Source organism: Rhipicephalus microplus, chromosome 3 (assembly GCF_043290135.1).
Source record: "Rhipicephalus microplus isolate Deutch F79 chromosome 3, USDA_Rmic, whole genome shotgun sequence".
Lineage (NCBI taxonomy): Eukaryota > Metazoa > Arthropoda > Arachnida > Ixodida > Ixodidae > Rhipicephalus > Rhipicephalus microplus.
Window position 1 is genome coordinate 220161247 of NC_134702.1, and position 22803 is coordinate 220184049.

Genomic DNA, 22803 nt, shown 5'->3' on the forward strand with positions numbered 1-22803 from the left:
CACATGCAACTTAGCACAGTACAAACGATTATCGGTATTCTGAAAGGTTCTAATGTGATGATACTTGAGTCGAAATTCTTCAGTCAGATTGGTGCTTCTAAGCTCCACTTGAATTTCACGATAACCATCCGCTCGCGCCGTATTCCTTTGATCTTCAGATAAAAACAGGAAGCATGTCCCATAGAAGGGTAGATCTAGAGTTAAATTGCATACGAAGCATACGAAGCCCCGTTATGTAATATTCGGACAGGAGCCTTTAGATGAAATATAAGTTACAATTATGATGATGATGATGATAATCATGAAGCAACATAACTGCATAACATGGAGTTTACAATTTACGTGATAGTTAACAGAATTTTACCTATGCAGGTCATTGCCGCCATATTATTTGCTGTCCTTGGCACCACCATGGCTGGTGGCCTAGGATACGGTACTGGCTACGGACTTGGTCACGGTGGCTACGGCGTCAGCTACGCTGGTGGTTACGGCGGCAGTAACGGGCTGGGATACGGTGGCGGCGTCGGAGGTGTGGGTGTCGGCAGCAGTGTCGCCCTTCTGCGTGGAGGACCAGGATTATACAAGGCAGTGCCTGGTCCAGCTTTCCTCGTTAGAACCATTCACCAAGTGAACAAGCTGTCCAGTGGTGGTGCACTGGTTGCTCATTCCGGCCTCGGAGCAGGATCGTACGGCGGTGGCTACGGATACGGTGGGGGCTACGGATACGGCGGTGGCTACGGAGGCGGCTACGGAGGTGGCTACGGAGGCGGCTACGGAGGCAGCTACGGGGGCGGCGTTGGCTACGGATATGGCGGTTATGGATACAAGGGTTGAACGCGCTGCAGACACCCGGGTTAGATGCTCGGATAAATTGCATCACCATCCTAGTCACAGCACTTGTTATTAGATGAATTATTTGCGCATAATGCTGTAGTCAGTCATAATTACCGTTCTGTATTTAGCAGAAACTGTATGTTTTTACGTAAATTAGTATTCATTACACCAGCACATGGTATAGATGTCTTCTTTCTGGAATCCTAGTTTTAACAATGAATTATCTGGTAATTAAACTCAAAACCTCCATTTGCCGTAAATCTTTGTGAAACTCATTCTACGGGCTGTCAGTACAAAAGAGGGATGATCAATGTTTCACATGCAATCCCTTTCATCAATTGAGAATAAATAAAAACGTTTTTCAGGCTTCTCTACAGCACTGTTGTTTTACTTAGAGTGACTAGAGGGAAGAGATGGACGGGTTGATAAAGCTGCATTTTGAATGATTGAATAGCACTAAAGAACAAGTACTCATCAAGAAGTTAGACGTAATAGGCTCTAACTGCAAACCAGCGTTAACAAGTTTAGATGAATACACTGATCTCACCGTTCGATTCGTAGGTATACCGCCAGAATAATTAAAATGCTGAAAACCATGCAACATCATCATCTTCAGGAGCTATTCAAGAGTGCAGGAACAGAAGTGGTTGGTTACACGAAATTAACAGTCAGACGAAAAATAATAATTGGCCCCGTGTCTGCATGGTAATCTGCAAATCTCTTCGAAAGACGATAGTCTTCCGTGTGGAGAGAGTAAACAAAACAATTATTTCATGTTCCACGCAAGAAAATTGGTGAATGGTATTCTGGAGGCACTGCGTTAGAGTGCCTCGAGCGTGCAGCGGAGGCGAACGAGCGCATCAAGTCACGTCACACGTGAGACATGAGTGCCATCTGGCAGTATTACTGAAAAACAAAGCGCGTGGCTCTGAGACGGGTGTGCGCGCCCGTCTCAGAGGTGATAAGGTGTAGAACGCAAGGCGACGGGTTGGTGCCACCACAGTCTCATTTTAGCAAAGCGTTGATAACACTCGTCTTCTCGTTGCATGTTCAGCGCAGCGTAATAAGCTTTACGGTCCTGAATGTTTTTTCTAGTGAAAGACGCACATGGAGATTATATATGGGTTGTTATGGTGCCGCAGACATGCACAATAATTCCTTTTTAATTGACAATTGCACAACTATGAACGGTAAACCTTAAGCAACATCGGTGGGTGCTGCGGATGGGGTCGGCCGTTTCGAGTACCCGGTGGCGTTAGAAGTGGACAAACAGACAAATGTACAGACAGAGAGACAGAAAGACAGATAGACAGGCAGACTGACTAAAATTTTTGTGTCGAAGGTCCCCAAGAAAGACTATCGTCTTAAAAGAACTACAATAAAGTTGGTTTACTTTTACTAAGGGTTTCAAGTTCTCATTACAGCGATGGAGGTACAATCATTTCGTCTGTGTCTGTCTTTTTGAAAGGAGAACATTGTTTATCTCACTATAAGAATCAAAAATGCTTTGCGAGGTTTTTATGAAGCAACTGATAAGTATGCTCAAAACAATTATTGGGCTGTAATAAAGAGGTGAAAATAATTCACATTTTAATATTGGCACAAATGTTGCGATATTTAAACAAGAATGGTACACTTCTGCTTGTACAAAGTAGTTCAACATGTGCCACAAAACCAATGCGGGTCTAAACTTCCTTTAAAAAGCCTCACAGTGATCCCATCTAAGCCTGCTAATTTATTCATCAACGTTCCTAGCAGAGTACATACAAAATCCTCAAAGTCAATGTCATACACAACAAAACAATTTGGATTGGAATTCCTGAGACCACATTCATCATTACACTTCTTGAATTTGCTAGCAGAGGTTGAACCAATAGGAATAAGGTAAGTGTCAAACAATTCAACTGTGTTAGTGTCGGTCACATTGGGAAGCACCTCACTTTCGTGACCGCGGGGAACGCGGACATCTTTAGGTAGTCGATAAAACGTTCTTGTTTATGACACCCAAAGTTTGCGATGGTAATGTTTATTATATCAAATTGTACAGGAAGGAGCTATATTTCAATAACAAAGCCAGTTTTAAACCACCAAGTGTTAACAATATTGCGAAAACAAATATCAGACGAACAAAACTTGTAGCATGAGCAGAGCAATTTCATAAAACTATCCGAACTGCTTTGAACAGAATAAGCATAAAAAACCTAAATATGCATTATAAGCACAAATAAAACGTGCAAATATCCTGTAAATATAAGCGCTGTAAATGAAAATGTTTTTGTGTACCAATAATAACAATAAAAGTTTCACGATGCGCTAAAAAAGTGTTTTTGTGCGCATGTTTCCAAGAAAACACTTGTTTTGTGTTCTCTCCAATAACTTGAGTAGTAAAAAACAAAGAGAAAAATTCGACAGTTCTCGCGAAGCGCTGCGCGGCGCACCGGAGCACAATTGCCTCCGCGCTGCCAGCTGCCTCCATGCACGAAACTGCACTCTCTGCGCTGGCGCCGGAAAGTGGTCCCACCCGAAGGAACTGAACACCTTGGAGATAAGAGCCTCTTGCCTTCAACAATACAGATCAACTTACGCTGACACCCGCCGGCCATAACACGGACCGGGTACAAAGCTACTCTCACCGGCGGACGACCGGGAATGTTCCAGGACAATTTGGCGTGGTATCGTCGTTCATGCTGTAAACAGAAGCATTGATGTCATCTTTTGAGCCTGTGCTGTTGTCATCATATGAATATTCTAGCCCAGATTCACGAAAAACCTCCGGAATTCACCGTTTTCGTAAAGCAATCACACACGACGCCTACACCATCATAGAAACTACGTATGATCACCCTCGCGTAAAGAAAGACGCTTTAAAATCCCCACGAGATGAAAATGCGAAACTCAAAAGCGAAAATGGTAAAATACTTCTCTTTTTACGCGTTGGATAGAGTAAGATGTCCTCAAACACTCGTAACCGAACAATTATTGAAGTTGTAAATACCGACAGAATACTATCGATGGGGATAGGCCTGGTCACGAAATTGTTTTTAGGAGCAGGAGGGCTGCCAACAATATCAATTCATCATCGTTATCATCAGCATCATCAGCATCAACATCGTTATCATCATCAGCCTAACTACGTCCACTGCACGACAAATGCCTCTTACGTGAACCGCCAGCCAACACGGTCCTGTGCTTACTGCTACCGTTGTATACCCGCAAACTTTTTAATCTCATCTCTCCACCTAACTTTCTGTCGCTGTCTAATCAGCTTGCTTTCTTTGGGAATCCAGTCAGTTATACTTAATAACCAGCGGTTAGTCCACCTGCGCGCTACATGCCCGGTCCATCTCCATTCCTTCTACTTGATTTTAACTATGATATCCTTCACCCAGGTTTGTTTCGTAATCTACTCTGCTCTATTTTTGTTTCTTAAAGTTACACCTATTACTTTCATTGCCATCGCTCACAGCGGTGTCCTCAATTTAAGCTGAACCCTCTTGGTAAGCCTCCACGTTTCCGCTCCGCAGTAAGTAGCGGCAAAATGCAGCTCTATTATACCTTCTTCTTGAGAAATAGTGGCCATCTACCACTCAATGGACAGTGACCATCTACCACTCAGTTCTTATTGAATGTGCTCAACCTCATTCTAACTCTTCTAGTTACTTCAATCTCGTGGTTTGGCTCCGCGGTTATTACCCCTCCAAAGTAGACACAGTCTTTCACAACTTCAAGTCAAGAAAATTATTTACTATTCACCAAACTTTTTTCGTGTTATTATAAGGATGTTCCCTTTGTCGTGTATAATAGTCCTTTTTACTCCCACTCATCAATGCAATTGATTTATTATGCATTGATCTAAACTGAGAGGGAATGTACAGGAATTCAGAGTCTCGCTTCAGAACAGGTACTCGGCTCTTCGTGAGGAAACCAACCTTAGCGTAGATACAGTGAATTAAAATTTGACGAGTATCATTACGGAGTGTGCAGTGGAAGTTGGAGGCAGGGTAGTTAGACAGGACACTGCAAGCTTTCCCAGAAAACGAAGAATCTCATTAAGAAGCGTCAAATTATGAAAGTCTCAAGTGCAACAGAACAAATAGAACTGGCAGAGCTATCAATGTTGATTAATAGGCATAAGGTATGTGATGTAAGAAGGTATAACATGGAAAAAATTGAACACGCTCTGAAAAACTGAGGAAGCGTCAAAGCAGAAGAGTAAACTTGAATAGGCAAAAATCGGATGTATGCACTAAGGGACAACGAAAGCAAAATAACTACCAATCTGGATAGTTAAAACGGTGGAGGAGTTCTACAGAGATCTGTACAGTAGCCGGAACAACCACGACCTTAATACTATAAGAACTAAATAATCCAGATGACACACCACCAGTAATGATAGAATAAGTCGGAAAAGCTTTGGAGAGCATGCAAAGAGGCAAAGCTGCTGGTGAGGATTAGGTAACATGAGATCTGCCGAAAGATGGAGAAGAGATTGTGTTAGAAATCTAGCCCCCCTGTTTACGAGGTGTCTCCCGACAAGAAAAGTATTAGAGTATTGGAAGAACGCTAACATCATCTTAATACATAAGACACGAGATGACAAGAACTTGAAGAAGTACAGGCCGATCAGCTTTCTCTCTGTAGTATACAAGCTATTTACAAAGTTAATTGCTAACAGAGTAAAGAAAACATTAGAATTCAATAAACCAAAGGAACAAGCAGAATTTCGTACAGGCTACTCAACAATCGATCACGTTCATACTATCAATCAGGTAATAGAGAAATGCTCAGAATATAACCAGCCACTATACTTAGTCTTCATAGATTACGAGAAATCGTTTCATTCAGTAGAAATATCAGCCGTCATGCAGACACTGCGGAATCAGGGCGTCGATGAAGTATATGTAAACATCCTGGAAGAAATCTACAGCGGATCAACTGCTACCATAGTGCTTCATAAAGAAAGCAAGAGAATATCAATCAAGAAGGGTGTAAGGTAGGGGGACACAATCTCCCCAATGCTATTTACCGCGTGCTTACAGGAGCTTTTCAGATGCCTAGAATGGGAACAGTTAGGAATAAGAGTTAATGGAGAGTACCTTAGTAGCCTGCGCTTCGCCGATGACATTGCATTGCTGAGTAACTCAGAGGACGAATTGCAACTCATGATTACGGAGTTAGGCAAGGAGAGCAGAAAGGTGGCTCTTAAAATTAATCTGCAGAAAACGAAAGTAATGTACAACAACCTCGGAAAAGATCAGCGCTTCGAGATAGGTATGAGTGCACTTCAAGTTGTAGAAGACTATGTCTACTTAGGGCAGGTAATAACCGCGGAGCCGAACCACGAGATTGAAGTAACTAGAAGAATAAGAATGGGGTGGAGCACATTTGGCAAGCACTCTTAAATTATGACAGGTAGATTGCCACTATCCCACAAGAGGAAGGTATATAGCAGCTGTATCTTGCCGGTACTTAGCTACGGAGCAGAAACCTGGAGACTTACAAAGAGGGTTCAGCTTAAATTGAGGACGACGCAGCGAGCAATGGGAAGAAAAATGGTAGGTGTAACCTTAAGAGACAAGAAGAGAGCAGAGTAGATAAGGGAACAAACGGAGGTTAAGGATATCATAGCTGAAATCACGAAGAAGAAATGGACATGGGCCTGGCATGTAGCGCGTAGACAGGATAACCGCTGGTCATTAGGGGAACTAACTGGACTCCCAGAGAAAGCAAGCGGGTTAGGGGGAGAAAGAGGGTTAGGTGGGCAGATTAGATTAAGAAGTTTGCGGTTATAAATTGGCAGCAGTAAGCACAGGACCAAGTTAACTGGCGGAACATGGGAGAGGCCTTTGTACTGTAGTGGACGTAGTCAGGCTGGTGATGATGATGATGATGATGATGATGATGATGATGATGATCTAAACTGGCCTCCGCATCTGACGCTAGCATTGACGTACCTGTATCGCTCCCAAGCACCTGTTCTAAATTATTAATACATAGTACTTTATGGAAGCAGCTGCCAGCATGAGCTGATGAACATAACCAAAATTTTCTATGAAGTTCAGACAAGGTTATCTACCATTCTTCTGGTTATCGATGTCGAACACGACCTTCCCAGAGCATCTAATCGCAGCGGAGCGTGCGGGAGAGGTGATAGCGAATGTTATGCGAAGCATGCAGAGAGAATGTGATTGTTGTGTAATTTTTTTTTTGGGGGGGGGGAGTGTTTCGAAATCGCTCTAAAGTTATATAAATAATTTTACGCAGACATATTGAACTGTCACATATTACTTGAACTGTCACTTGAACTCTCCCCTGCAATGTCTCGCAGTGAGAGGTCAGTATTTGTAAATGAAAATACGCTTTATAGAATCAGTTGTTTAGAGCTGCGTAACGATGTCAAAAGCAACATGGGTATTACCGACAGTTGAAGTGATTAACTGATGCCGAACTTGTGTTTGCGAGGGTGGAATGATCCAGGATATATGTAAATAAAGATATGCTTCATAGAAAAAGTTGTTTAGAGCGGCGTAACAATGCCAAAAGGAACATGGGTCACCAACACTAGAAGTGATAAACTGATGCTGCACTTTTGTTTGCGAGGGTGGAATGATCCAGAATAGCACTAGGTGGAAAAATGACGCATATGAAGCTTCAGTATACAATCCACACAACCCGACGTGACGCCTGTAACGTAGTAGCACACATCTATATAACGTTTCACCAACATTACTTCTACATAGTTTTCAGCACTGCATGCGTGGCTCGGTGATGGAATACGTAATGTACACACGATTCTCGTGTTCAACTTTTTCTACGACACCGATATTTGTTCCTTAATTTTCCGGTAAACGCTGCTGATGTCCATTCCTCGTAAACGTCTCGCATTTGAATTACCATTGTCTGTTCTTTTCCATTTGTTTTGCAGTGGAGAGGTTGCAGTGCATATTACCTCGGCTACTACATATAGACTAGTTCTGCAGCGAGAAAAAAATACTGAATTGTACGCAAAATGAACAATTATATAGCAAAGAAACATAACAGCACACTGAAACCTGTTGAATTACATGTTGTTGTAGAGTTTGCATGCAGCAGTTCACACTGTCGGTTGTCGCTTTTTCTGGGTAGATATTAGCTGTACGTCACCTGTGAGCCGCACCCGCATACCATGGCTCGGGGTGTACAGTTACGCGCCACAGACATCTGAGGGAAAGAGTTCGACAGTGTACAACACGGGATTTTCATGTCGTTGAGGACATTAACAAACATTCGAATTCATTAGACTCTTTTACACTAAGCTTCATACTATTTTGTAAGTGATTTTTGATGCGGGATCAGGGTAAGCCAGGTGCCGAAAAGCCGATTCTAATCTACGGGCTCACGTTCTTACGTTTTCATCCAATTCGCGTAGTGTGGACAATGTTTTGTATCTTTGCTATCGATAGAATGGGGCATTAGCCTCTTCCAACGCTTCTCCACTCGTTCTATGCAAATTGCGTGGCTATTTTCACGTCTTTGCCGTCAGGACAGCCTTGATGAATCCTGTGTCATTCTCTTTTTTGTCCTTGTGTTCTCTCTCCCTGTTCTAAACCTAAACACTTACAAATTACACCCCCCCCCCCCTCCTCGCTCCAATCAGTGGCAAAATCAGCTCACCTAAACAAAGTCGCTCTTAATGCCAATTTCTAAAAATATGAAAAGCAGTTATTCATATGACATAAGTGGTCAACAATTTGCTCAAGCACATCAATATAAAAAGCTAGATTCCATATTTACAACTGACTTGCGCTGCAATATCCCATAGCTACACGGTGTTATGTGGCATGAGACGGGAGCCCCATCATGCATCTTCTCGAAATTGAAACTTTTGTTATGAATTCTTGTTAAGACCCATAACTAAACAATAGGAGGACGCTTCAGGTTTGGCTTCAAGTGTAAATTACGATAGCATAATCGAAGTTGAGGACATTTCCATGTGATCTGCTGGCCTGCTTGGGTTCTCGATGCATGCGAAAGTGTTTCTTGTGAAAACTAACTGACTGCGCGCATAACATCCACCGTTTTAAAGTATTGTTGAATCTGCCTTGCAAGCCACGTTGCAAAGTGTCCACTTCACCATAATAATTCAGCAAATTAGTGAAGGGCACGCTACGCGTCTATATACAAAATATTCGAACCAACGTAGCTGTTTAATAAGTTGGTGATTTTGCTGCTAATGACGAATAATTGTGACGAAGCACTTTGTAGTGAAGTGGACTTCGAAACACCCACTTTTTGCTCTATTCACCTCTTTTTACGCCATGCTGTGATTTGACACTTCTGCCACGCGAGATATGATGCGTATACAGACTCCTTCGATAGGTGCAATTCACATAATTTTTTCAAGGCTATTTCAAGAAATGTGCATGTGAGACACATTGCGAAACATTGGAGCATATGACAGTATTTTATAGCATCATTTTTATGCAATAAAGGAAAAAGAAGAAATCTTGTGGCCTGTGACAGAGCAGCTGCTCGACGCGCAGACAACCTGGATTCTATTGAACGGTATTAAAATAAATAAAGCTTAGTGACTTGTTTTACAAAATATACCTCCACGGCAACGACCCACAGCCATAGGCTAGTTTGTGTCCAATGAAAAACATCTGATCAAGGCACTTCGGTAAAAAAAAACAAAAATATAACATTATATAACTTGTACTTTTATAATGTTTCTTTATAATATCCACGCGAGGCAGTTTCTTTCTTGTGTGGAGGATATTCATGTGCAATATAAGATGCGTGCATTTCATTCTTGTTTTTTGTTAGTTTTACCACCATTTACGCTGCAATACACCTAGGTTGGCCAGGTCACCGGAAGAAGATTGTAAGCTTTTTTTTTCTGGTCTCCCACAACTTCTTGTTGTCAAGAATTAAATAAATGAAAATGAAATAAAGGATACGTCACATGAAAAAACATAAAATGACCTCACAAAAGCTTGAGGCAAGAGAATAAACAAATTCATAGAAATTGACAATAAGAAATTATTCTCAGAATAAATATAATCAGGACATGACGTTTAATTAGGAGTTAATTCTTCAAATGATGGATCTTTTTAGCGCTTCCGAAAAATTTTCAACACAGTTTTATTTAGAAGTATTGCATTCCAGATTTTAATACCAGTGCATCGCAACAGTCGTCTGCCATGTACGTTGTTGTTTTATGGAACATTGCATTTGCAAGAGGTTACTTATCTAATAAAACAAGATGGGGTGCGAAACGAGAAGACGTTGAAAGGGTGGTTTAGTTTTAATTTTTATGGAGGTCGACGGGCTGAAATACTATTTGTAAAGATGCTGGTGACTTCCCCGGAGCTTGGTCTCTACTTCGCCTGTGTTTACGAAACTCGTGATTTGGAAGATCATGAAGTTCTCTTCTCTTTGTTTGGTTTTATTTTCTATAGAGGTCAACGAGAAGAATTATTAACTGGGAAAATAAATGTTTGCTGGTGGCTTCCACAGAGTTTGGTCTCTACTTCACCAGCGTTTACGAAACTCGTGATTCGCAAAATCACGAAGTTTTCTTCGCTTGCTGGTGCGTCTGGGATTAGGAAAAGAGCACTCTACACACACACGAAGTAAGAATCGTGACAGTTGGTTGCAAATGTCCTTGTGTGCTTGTTTCGTGCCTCTTTCTGTTTGAACAGTGCACTTTAACTGTCAAGCTGGGACAGTTGTTAGTCCACGCTCATTCTGTGTATGCTCCTTTCATGCGTGCTTTCTGTTTGAGGGCCACGCTGCAAGTTTAGGGCTGCTTGAGGTTGTTCGAGTGAGTTTGCGATTCGTTGCTGTAGCATCTATTACTTTGCCCTTATACGCATTCCTAGAAGGAGGGAAAAGCCACGTTTTTTAAATGCGAGGCAGCTTAGGTTTGAGCAAAAGCCGGTGTGCGGCGTGACCACCCTTCCTGCACATTTGAGTCCACTCTCCTTTCTCGCCTCACTCCACAGGCGCGGGGATAGTCTTCTGACCGACGCTCAATTCCTCTCTCTCTTGTCAAGGTATTCCTTACCGTGGCATTTACATCCCCATTCCGCCTGCGCATCCCCTCGGGCTATCTCCCCTCTCAATGCCGACGCAGGCAGCGTCTGCAAGCGAATTTGTTGGTTGAAACAACTGACTGCTCACCTGCGGCCACCGTTCACTGTTTAGTGCACTGGACAGCACATATGCAGGTTGTTTCGAGAAATGTGTCCATATCATTGCGAAATAACCAAAAGACGCTGTTTGCTCACTGTCTTCACAGCTACTTTTTTGTAGCAGCGGGCATCTTAAGAGGATTGAAGACATTATTTGAAACAGTAATGACGAATTTAAAATAAATAACTTTTTTTAATTATTGGAGTTAGGCAGTTAAGCCAAAAGGGAGAATTGAAGTCCTGGATGCGAAGAACACATTGCCGCTTTGAGCTTTTCGAAAAGCGCCCTCCAGTATTAAGTGAAAAATATTGAAAATTGGCAGATCCACGTACAGTGGTAATCGATATGTGAAGCACGAATGAGGAATATTGATATGTCGCTCCAAAATCAGCACAATGTTACGAGGTGGAGGCAAATGATGCCACACATGACTTACGTGTCATGATTATCATGTTTGGATGTCTCATTTACTTTCGTCACCTATTCACGTCACGTGATACCAAGTTTAGTATATGTGGAGCTAGCTAAACGGCCACGAGCACGCTAAGAGCGTGGTATGTTGTCATTTTCTTAAATTACATGCTTGTCAGCATTATCATGCTTGCACCACTCATATATCTTTCGCCATTCATGGGCATCGCGTTACACCAAATTTGGTATATGTGGAGTTAACAAAACGTTCGCGAGCGCATCATGAAGGGCCCAGTATAATCCAATCTAGCATTGACGCGCACGCACGCTGGGCAGAGCGACAATACGTTAGCAAAACGCGAGAACTCTCTAGTCTGATGCCAGGCGCGATTCGTGCGACCAGCAATCGTCGGCGCTTCCCGACGGGAGCCGCCGCGAAATGCGACCATAAAGAAATAAAAAAAAAGGTTAAGAGTGGACACTCCCGTAGACCCCAGTGGCTCAATCGACCTTAGCATACCTGGTGGTTGGTGAGAGCAAGTGGTGTGCGCTTCCTGTTTCGGTTTCACTGGCGCAAATTTTGAATTACTTTGCGTAACCTAGGTTTGGCTATGACGAAAGTTCATGATTTCAGACCACTTTTCATCGCCCAAATAGATAGTTTTGTAGGTCGTTTTGATTTAGCGATTCCCTGTTTTGTTTTGTTCAGTGGTTCGTGCGAATTGGTCGTGACGTAATTTTTATTTCGATTAAGTTATAATAAAAAGAGATGCAGGTAATGATAATTCACTACGGTTTTATTCATCGCGCTCGTGTTTTTCTTTTGGAACAAGTGATCAATGTATATATCTGTCAAAGAGACAGAGTATCCGCAATGTTTTATTCAAAGGCAAGGTAGAGTCTGAGAATATAAAAAGCACAATATGACAAAGGTAGACAACAAATGCATCTCGCCTTACAAATAAATTGTAACAAATATTGTAACAAATACAGAGAGAACACAGACAACGCACACATCGCTAGAGTTGGCAGAAGCCGAGAAGCTGGTGAAGTATGACACACTGGGCCAGTTGGTAAGTAAGGATCTATGGCAAAAACACAGCGCACAATGCTGATGAAGAAGGAAGAAGTGACATATACACAGCAATGAAGTCGCGAATCACGCCTGGGGTTAACCGAAATAATGCATATAAAAAAAGGGTGCACAGAAACCACACGACACAATATAGCAGAAAGGCAAAGGTGCAGTGTGCTGACTGTGCTTAAGAACAGCTAGCCCAAAATGAAAAAAAGCAGACTTGATGCCTGCTTGTCCTCAGAAAGGTAGGGCTTTGCAGCTTGCTCACTACGTGAAAGACAAACTTTATGCTACAACACTGGCAGGTCTTGTGGCTCTTCTTATGCATCGCCTTCATCAGAAACTTAAGATCCCAAGTGATTTGCGCCTGGGTGTTGCTGTGACGCTTGCGAGCTAAAATAGATTGTAGTCATCACTTATCCAGAATTGTGGACCTTAATTGGTGCTACGAGAGCGGTATTACAGGGCTAATAGACAGCAAAAGGAAACCACTTTGGCTCATTATTTTTCACAAAGGCTCTACATCGTACGTTATCACTCACAAGCTATATAAAAATAAAATGGCAGCGTCCGCAGCCCCATCAAACGCTACAAGTTTGGGTATTCTTTTGAAAATTTTGATGGGCGAGATGAGGAGGTTGATGAGAAACTAAAATACGAAAAGCGTGATAACGTGAACCATGCCCACTTCATACTATGTTCCTTACCCGCTCGAAAACATTTCAACAACCGGTTTTGTTATCGATACATTACTTGAGCTGGAGAGATAAAGCATACACAGTGACCAAGCGACCCACAGTAAAGTGTACAGTTCGCCCGCATTTGCTACAAAAATACAGACAGGATACCCAACATTCTTTTTAAGGTTATGCAAATCACTTCGAGCGAATACACAGTGTCCCTACTCCTTATAGCGGGTAACCAAAACAATGTATGCAACGAAGGAGTGGTTAGTCCAGTTGAACTGAATATAAGCATATAAGACCATAATGAAGTCTGCTGTAACGATGTAATAACATAACAAAGCTATTGCAGGATTCGGGTCAACTCGAATACTTTAGTGTAAACCCGCCGCTAATTGCTAACCTTTGAACTTGTCAAGCTGTATGCCTGAGATTGAAGACTGGAACCTAACCCTATCGAAGTTTCGGTTCACAAAACACACATGCCAACATAAACGAACCCGGCAAAACATTTTCAGAAACTTCGCGCGAAACCCAGCAGAGCAGAAATGAAAATCGCCAACACTTGACAGATGGTGATACAAAACATCGCACACTTTCAGGTGATGTGCAGTGGCCTCAATCATGCCAAGAAAGTGAGATTCAAGTTGTTGTACGTATGCAAAAGCTGCTTCTGATGGCACAGTGAGATTCCCAAAATGTTTGCTGGGGACGTGGTATGCTTTGAGCATTGTGAAATACTGGTGGGTACCCTCAAGCGTCTCACTGTCGTTTTTCAGTAACTGCGGGCAACTGCAACCGTTACATGCATTTCGAAGGAAGTGTTTGATGAGAAAACCAGCTAAATAATATGCAGCGGAGTCATCGATAATATGGCAGTGAATGTTGGTCGCAAGTTCAGAGAGATCGTCTAGAGCGGGAAAGTTAGCGGGAAAGAGATCGTCTAGAGCGGGAAACCAAATATTATGTCATTCGCAGACAGAGCACCCACTTGGGTGTTGGTTTCAGTATTGCACCTCTTTGCTTATTAAAAATTATTTTTAAAGTTCTTGATCATTTTAGCTATTGAGCACGTGACAAGAGTGTCTTAGGAACATGGAAGCACCATCACCTTGACATGGACGAAAAAGCGCAGAAGCTGGTCATTAAATCCTCGCTCAAAGCAGAACATTTTCATTACTCTATTCATTCACAGCTTTCTAGGCTTTTCGATTATAGACGAGATGATGATTTCTTGCTCAAACAAAATGGCGCTCATAGTGGCACCGGCGCTGGAATACTTGCCAATTCAGCTCACAATGAGATACACAAGTAGTATCAAACCTCAAGCAATTCGAAATTTCATAAAATTGTGTGCGTTACTTCTATGTGTGTATTTATTGAACACCGTTTTTTTTCACTCATCAGCCGAATTGCATGACCTTGCAGAGAATCCTACACTACAAAAACAAAGAAATTCTGCACTGCTGAATTTTCAGTTATTATTATTATAACCACGTAGATGTGGTTATTTTGATTTATCTTAGAATAAGCATATATGTTACGTAACTGGCAAGGTTAATGGTGTTAAACTGTAATATACGTAATTTCAGGTCTGCTGCAGAAAGTCTGAAAGAGGCTTTGTATGTTACGAATGTCCGACCTACCCTTGAGTACGCCTGTACATTATGGGATCCTCTTGGTCGGACTCTAATCTATAAACTTGAACGCATACAAAATCGTGCGGTGCGTTTTGTCAGTAATATTTACAGTTTTCACTCCAGTGTTATATGCATTAGGAATAACTTGGAATGAAACCTATTGAGCAGCGCAGAAAATTTTTGCAACTAAAGTTTTTTCATTCTATAATCTGTGATGAAATCCGCAATAACAAGAGTTTATACATGATGAGCCCACACTACGTTTCACATAGAAATGATCACTCAAAAAAAAAATCCGCGAGGTAAGCTGTCGTACTGGTGCTTTGAAAATTCTTTTTTTTCCTTTTATGATTCGTGAAAGGAATAATTTGGATGCGTGCGTTGTTGATCTTCCATCCGATGCTTTTTGTTCGTCACTACAGGATGTGTGCTTTTTGCGAATGCGTAGGAGCTGCTGCGCTAATGTATGCCATTTTCGACGGCGCAAACGAGCGCTTTGTTCGACTCTAATACTGGCTTTTTTTTTCCTCACCCCCTACAATATTGCCTACTTAGGCGATGTAGGTTGCACTAATAAATGAATGAATAAATAAATAAATAAGCTGCAAAAAGTACTTTAAAATCAATGCATTAAAAAGATAAGGACAAAGTGTCATTATGTACATACCACCTGCCAGAGTACAACAGAAGTTTTTTATGTATCGCTTCTTCTGGGGCGACTGAACAGTGGAAGTTCTTCCTAAATTCAGGAATGAAAAATGAAACAATTGCTGTATATCTTGAAGCAACAAAATCGCCTGTGTGCCTTCATACCTTCCAATAACACTATTATTCGATGTCTAAATTACAAGCTTTGATATTTGGCTGTGATATTTATTATATGTCTCCATATTTGGAGCAAAATATCGAATGTCTCAGCAGTGATAGTTTGTTTTCTTGTCTTTAAATATTGCACTTCTCTGTTTCGATTCATGCATAGTGATTAGTCACATATATGTCATATCTGTTTGCTTATAGGCTGTGAAATGATACGCGTTTTATTAGTGGTCGTTCCATTTGTATGTTTCGCTAACGCAAAACTAGCTTTACATGACACACATCTAACCTGACAGGACGCGATGTAATCGTAACCTCCCTTGATAGCTTATAAAGGTGAAGGTGTTTTAAAAATGTACCTGTAATATGGAAGTGGGCTGGAAATTTGTATCAGTGTTTCATTAATTTTTTGAAGTGGTAATACTGAATCATGTTCTCAATGTTTCTTGCGTTCCTCACAGCGTTCCTTCTTTTGTTAACAATATGGCATGTACGCCTAGGTCAAGAACAGTTCTGCCTGTTTCGTTTTGCCTTATCTCGGTGGCGTGTAAGTGTTTTGAATGCCAGAATAAATCGTATTATTATAATAGAATCCGCTCTTGTCTACCCGTCAAGAGTAAAAAAAAAACATCCTTGAATGAGTGGAAGCTCAATTACTCAACGCAATTAACGGAGAACAATTAACAGAAAAATAGCAAAAGCAAAGCAAACAGATTTACCGTTCCGGGCTCTTCGGGCAAATTTATAATGAACCGCATGACTTAACAAGGTTAACTTTTTTACATTAAAGGTGTAAATGATCAATTATGTATTTTTAGTTTCCGTTTAATCAAATTGGTTCATTTTGGTCGACTTGGTATTTGAGCGTGCCACATGAGTGCTTCTTGTTTCTGCTGAAATCCTGCCACGTTGTAATTTTTTAAAAAGCTCTATGCTTTTCTGAACCATAGGAATAAATACAAAATAGTTTTAATACGTGCGACAGCTTCGTGCACAGCTTAAGTATGGTTTGGTGTTCTTATGAAGCTTTTGTGTCATGAGGTTGATCACAGATGCTACAATCATTCTCAATTCGTTACGCAAAAAGAGGGGTGCGTCAGCACGTGCTTTAGTCTGGCACTATAGCTGGTTTTCGGCCTGTGCCACGTTAGGTGCTCGTCCGCTTCCGTGTGTTACGACCCGCAGAAGAGGCACAAGTAACCCTTGTGAGTGCCTACTTGGCTCTTCACCAGGAAATTTCAGCGAGATCCTGAGCTTGAAGGCGAAATTGTGCGGTATCACTTTAAAGCAGTTTTTGCTTCCGCCTTTTGTTGCGAAGAGCACAATGTAGGGCGAGATAAACACACGCGTTACTTGCCAGAGTACGTGCATGGTTAGTGCTTTTTCTGATGCTTGAGGCAGTGACAGTGTCGATAGAGTCGTCTACACGTAACACGCCTGCTGTCCGGTACGTGTGGTTATCGCGTAGCGCCGAGTATATAAGAGGCTTCTGTCGAACCGCAGATACATCACTCGCTCTGCACCCGATGCAACCATCCATCGCCATGAACGCTCTGGTGAGTGCCAACGCAGCGCCCTTAATATTGCTACCTTTGTGTAGAATAGCAATGACGAAGAGGTAAACTTTGGCAATATGCATACGTTTGTTACAGTTATTGTAATATATTATTGCCAATTGTTATTTACTAATTGTTTAGAGCTTTAGCATACGACTTTGCAGATTTTTGTTTCTAAATATCTTTCTTTTTACATGGGCAAGCATCAGTGCTTTCTTGTGCAGTCTCAGGTTTTGAATTAGAGTAACTTAATCAAATGAGAACCATTCCTCGTTAGGAGAATGTGGTTCAACAGTTAGCGCCCTTAGAGTAATTTTAGCATCTACATGTCTCAATACAACCTCAAGTTTAGTTTATTTGGTGCAAGTCTATGTAGAGAAAGAACGGGGCAAGAAGAAAGTCCTTAACACAAGACGAACCTGCTTGGCTGCCTAATACTCTTCAAGGAGGAAAAGATGATATAATACATTACAAAGAAATACTGGGCGTCATAACCAAAGTGAAAAACATAAAGTTTACGTGAACTCCCAGAACAAAAAAGAACCATAATAATAATGAAATTTTATGAGGTACAGTAAACTAAAACAATCATGGTTGAGGATATACAACATTATCACTATATGTACTGTCTATTATGTTTCTACGGTTGAATGGTTTTCTTGTCACAGAAATAATCAAAGGTCAAAGACCAGGTGCTTACTCTGTAGTTTGTTATCGTTGCCAAAAGTGTTGTCCGTCGAAATATTTGTGTCGGTAGGTATTCTACAAGCGTTATGAAGTGCAGCGTGAATTCTTAATTACAAGGGCGTGAAAAAATTCAAATTTAGCATAAAGAGGTTGGTGAAAGGCGATACTATTCAAGTTTAAAGTAAGAGCTACGTCGTCTGACAGATTTATTCCTGAAATGCCAGCCTTTCCCACGAAAACCTTGTTGCTAAAGGTCAGAATATTAAAAATATGTCTTTCTTTGCACGGATTTTCTGTTTGGACAAACGGCGTCGTTTTCTGCACGCGACTATGCTTGTAAATATAACTCATACAAAACATAGAAGATAGCTGGCATGGCTCATTATTTGTTGAAGAGTACCATGCGAAAATGTTCGAAAGTAAGACCCTCTTCATGGAGCGTGGCATCCACTTGTCGCAACATTAGTGGAAGCAATGGGTGGAACTAAATTTATTATTAGAGTTTTTGATATAGAACAAGTAGTTGACCTTTCTCTCAAAACGAGAAATTGATGTTCAAATGTACGCAGACTGTTGCAACCATTCTGTCTGCTGTGCTTGCCATCGCCATGGCTGGTGGGGTTGGCTACGGAGGCCTTGGATACGGAGGCCTTGGTTACGGAGGCCTTGGCTACGGTGGCTACGGAGGATACGGTGGCTACGGCGGTGGCCTTGGAATTGGCGGAGGCCTTGGACTTGGCGGAGTTGGCGTCGGTAGCAGCGTGGCTCTTATTCGGGGTGCGCCTGGCCTATACAAGGCGGTACCCGGTCCAGCATTTCTGGTCAGAACCATTCACCAAGTGAACAGGCTGTCCAGTGGTGGAGCACTAGTCGCACACTCTGGTCTCGGAGCCGGAGCATATGGCTCATATGTTCGTGGCTACGGAGGCGGCTTGGATGGCTACGGAAGTGTTTTGGGATATGGAGGTTACGGTGGATACGGCGGCTACAGTGGCTACGGCGGCTACGGTTACAAGGGTTAATTGTAGCTGTTCTCAGTGTACTAGTATCGAGAGTATCGCATAAGTTATTGTAAAGTAAGGCATGGCAACAAAATGGTTACGCCGTGCCTGGAGATGAGTCGGCCAATCTGCATGGGCATGGTAAGCAATGCCTAAATTGAATCACAGCTGTCACGCATCCAAAATATTTCCCTCAATTATTGTCATCGCCACAGAAAGACAAAAAGCCCACGTTCTTCTGTAATGCAGTTGCTCCGAAGAAATCACATCAAGAATAAGTATTCCGTGAGGCCATTAGAATGTGTTTTGAAAATTGAAACTGTTGAAGATATTCTAATTTGAAGAAGAGACTGTTTAGCAGCACTTTTGCCGTAACTGCACTGCATTACTGCTTCATCAAGGTCAATGAGTATGAGTGTTGATAAGGGTGTCCGCTATGCAAGATTCATTGCTGAAACCAGTGAGAATGAAATGACACATTGCTGAACATGTGTACAAGTTTGCATTCTTGAATGCGAATAAATGCCATAATTTTACCTTGAGAATGATTGTGTCTGGTCCCACTCCACTGTCATACGGGTGGGTTCTTTTTAGTTGAGATCCACATTTAGTGTGATCAGCTCAGAACATTCACTAGACAGGTATTCACGTGGGTCATGTTTTTGGTCGTACATTGCTGCACAGTTGTTACAACACCATATTTCTGAAATTCTCATGATCTGAAAAACAGTGGCGCCAACTTCCTCAGTCCATATTACGTAAATTACGAAAAATATTTCTCGTTTTCGCAAACTGAGCATGCTCGCTTCGGATAATTGAAAAGAACATATTTTATTCCTCCATCATCGAAATTGATAAGACGCGAAAGTAAGACGTATCTTAAGGAAAGCATTTTATTGTTAACTGTTCATGGATATTAGAGAGGTTGCGCAATGTAGAGAGGGTGTTTTAAAAGAATTTGTCAAATATATTTTTTTTTAATTTCTGCAAAAGGCGCTATTTCCTCGCTGTCTTCAGAGTTTATTTTTTTGTAGTGGCAGGTATCTTCATGTAGTTGAAGACATAATTTGTAACAGTAATTATAAAATGAAGGTCAGTGACATTTTGATTGGTGGAGTTAGGCAGTTAAATGAAACAGGATAATTGAAGTCCTTCATGCGAAGAGCCAATTGGCGCTTTGAGATTTTTAAAAAATGGTATTCTAGTAATGGCTGCGATTTATGAAATTCTCCGAAATCCTGTGACGATTCCGAAACCAACGAAACGATGAGCTATAAAACCAAACGACTACAATAACATCACTGCTCAAATCAGCAGTTACAGGTGCGCAGCTCTTCTCCTTTCGTTGAAGAATGTGCGCCATGCGTGCTGTAATTGCAAGCGCAGCCCACACACCCACACAACGAAGTCGGTTCACGGTTGATATAACAAAGCTCCCTCGTTTCAGACGTCTCAGACGAATAACACAGTTGTGCTCTTTCGCATTTTCCTTTGCGTTTTGTCGCTGAATTTAGAAGAACTTCTTTTATTTCGGTGTTAATATACACGCCAATTTTCCAAAATCTCAAAGCGGCAATGAGTTCTTTGCATGATGGACTTCAAGTCTCCCGCTTGACCAAACTGCCTAAGTTAAGTAAATAAAAGAATAATTTATTTATGTTTCGTAATGACTGCTCTAAGTGATGTCTTCAAGCCTTTTAAAATGCCCTCCGCTACGGAAAAGGTACTGTGAAAACAGCTAGCAAATAGCGCTTTTTGCAGGTTTTTTTTTTCAAGAACACTGAATACATTTCTTGAAACACCTTGTATGGTGTTTCACTGAAAATACACAGCTTAAAGATGCTAATTCTTACAGCCCCATCAAGACCGCTAAAACTATCAATGAATATTAAATCAACCTTTGTGGTCCAGGCTGAATGCGGGACCAGAGAAAGCTACGTTACAGCCAGGAAGAGAGAGAGAAACAGTGTATTGGTAATATAGAGAAATATCGGTGGGTCCCTCAGTACAGAGCTCTAACAGCCGCTGCCGCGTCCCATGCCCGACGAACGAGTGCCCGCTGGCCACTCGGGCTTCAGTCACGTAGCATGCTCTCCCAGTCTTGCGGGGTGGAATAGGAGAGGCATTGTTGGCACAGCACCTGGCAGATGGAGACTGATATTCCTGCGTTACGTGAAACAACGTCGAAATCGCTCCACAGCCAGCAAACTTGTCAGGGTAAGAAGTGGGAAGGAAGATGTGAAGGAAATGGAGGTTCGGAAATGTGTTTGCCTGCCGTTGACCCACCGCGTTTGCATCCTCTTGTGTGAGTGCGTGGTGTGGTAGAGAGGGCGGAATGAGTTATCACCTACAGCAACCGAGAGTGTCTCGGTATCCTAGCAACTCGGTGTTTGTGTCCTCTTCATCTGGGTTGCACAGCTCTTCCTCCGATGCCAGTTAGTGACTGCTCCGGTAGCTGCATGTGCGCCGTCATGACCCGAGAGAGAGGCGTGTCTAGGGGCCCAGATCTGTCGGAACTTATGCGGTGTGTACAATGCGATGTTCGAAGTTTGGTGTGGGCTGCAAGGCGATACCCCGTGTGAAGGGCCGTCAGGCATACTGTGAATCAGTGAAAATTTGAATAACAACTGTTTGAGGATGGTTTGTGGCAGCGTGGAAATCGCCGCAGTGGCCACACACTCTTAACCTGCAGATATTTTCTTTTAGACACGCTAATAGAGGCTACAAGGTAATGATATTTGTTCACTACTGCTCCAACTGTAAAACTGTGGTAGTGGTGTCTAGCAGCGTCGGAGTATAAGAGAGTGTTCGGGAAAGACTGATTGATGAGGCGCATGAGATTTTGCACTCTTGCCCGCAGGCTGTGAGCGTTGCGCTCAGGATGCATATTGCGTAGAAATGACGCGATTGTAATTCTTGCTTGAAGATCACTGGGTATCACTTTTAAATGCGAAGCATTTCCTTAGTGAACTTCGGCGACTTTGAGCGTATCTATCTATCTATCTATCTATCTATCTATCTATCTATCTATCTATCTATTCATCTATCTATCTATCTATTTATCTATCTATCTATCTCGTCTGCCACCTCTCGTAGCTAGTTCATCAGGTCTGTTCTCGTCAACGGGACCGTAACCTGCGCCACCTCTTGTTTGGTAAACTGAAAGAGACGTAACCTGACTATTCTTCTGAGAAACAGTCTTCATGTCACTGACGTTTCCAGTACTCCTAGTGCAGCGTGCCACTAAGCACGAACTTGTCCTTATGAAAACTGAAAACTGAGGGGTTCTTGAAACCAAGCATCTAGAGAGATTTGGTACCGCAAGTTTTCAGTAGGACGAATTCTCTCGATGCGCAGCTTTATGACATTACACGTAAAGCTGGCCAGCTTGTGTAATATTTAACGCGAGAAATTATTTTTGTCAATCCCCAAAACAAACAGAGAATCTTGGGAGTTGTTTCTGCGAGCCATGATATAAAGAGTCAAGAAAACGGAAACACAACAGCGTTCATCGCACACTGATAAAGGCTTCCTGTTTGGAAGCTACGCACCTTGCTTTTAAAAAAGCATGTCTCATTTCAACAGCTGGCGTTCTCGGGTGCACTTATTAACTTATCTTTGTTTGTTTTTTAAGCTTTCTGGTTAACTTTTATCCGGCAGAACAAGTGGACAGGCTATACTTCAGTCATAACAATGTGAGGAGGCAACCAGGCAATTTCCGGGAAGTACTCACTTCAAATATTTCATGGCAATATTCATTACAAAATATGATAGTTTAACTTTCGTAATATCGTTATTTTATACTCTGTCACTGGCAGCATAGTCTTTTCATCAGCGGCCAACCACAGTCGATGACTCTAAGTTTCAATATAGTATATGCACGATTGCAAATGTTACCGACGAAAAGTACATAAATGCGTT

At 41.9% G+C, this 22803-nt stretch overlaps 2 protein-coding genes across 2 annotated transcripts; both read left to right on the top strand.

Moving 5' to 3' along the window:
• The first annotated feature begins 411 nt into the window (after nucleotides 1-411).
• LOC119176569 (uncharacterized) lies at nucleotides 412-834 on the top strand. Its single transcript, XM_037427962.2, has one exon. The coding sequence runs from the start codon at nucleotides 412-414 to the stop codon at nucleotides 832-834; it is 423 nt and encodes a 140-aa protein (XP_037283859.2).
• Nucleotides 835-17037: 16203 nt separating this feature from the next.
• LOC119159901 (uncharacterized) lies at nucleotides 17038-19427 on the top strand. The gene is made up of 2 exons (XM_037412709.2): nucleotides 17038-17194; nucleotides 18451-19427. The coding sequence occupies exons 1-2, from the start codon at nucleotides 17165-17167 to the stop codon at nucleotides 18901-18903; spliced, it is 483 nt and encodes a 160-aa protein (XP_037268606.2). The 5' UTR covers nucleotides 17038-17164; the 3' UTR covers nucleotides 18904-19427.
• Nucleotides 19428-22803: the final 3376 nt, after the last annotated feature.

Coding starts and splice junctions, on each gene's coding strand:
- LOC119159901 (XM_037412709.2), top strand. CDS start 17,165: ATGCAACCATCCATCGCCATGAACGCTCTG. Junction 17,195..18,450: donor CCATCGCCATGAACGCTCTG/GTGAGTGCCAAC, acceptor AAATGTACGCAG/ACTGTTGCAACCATTCTGTC.
- LOC119176569 (XM_037427962.2), top strand. CDS start 412: ATGGCTGGTGGCCTAGGATACGGTACTGGCTACGGACTTGGTCACGGT.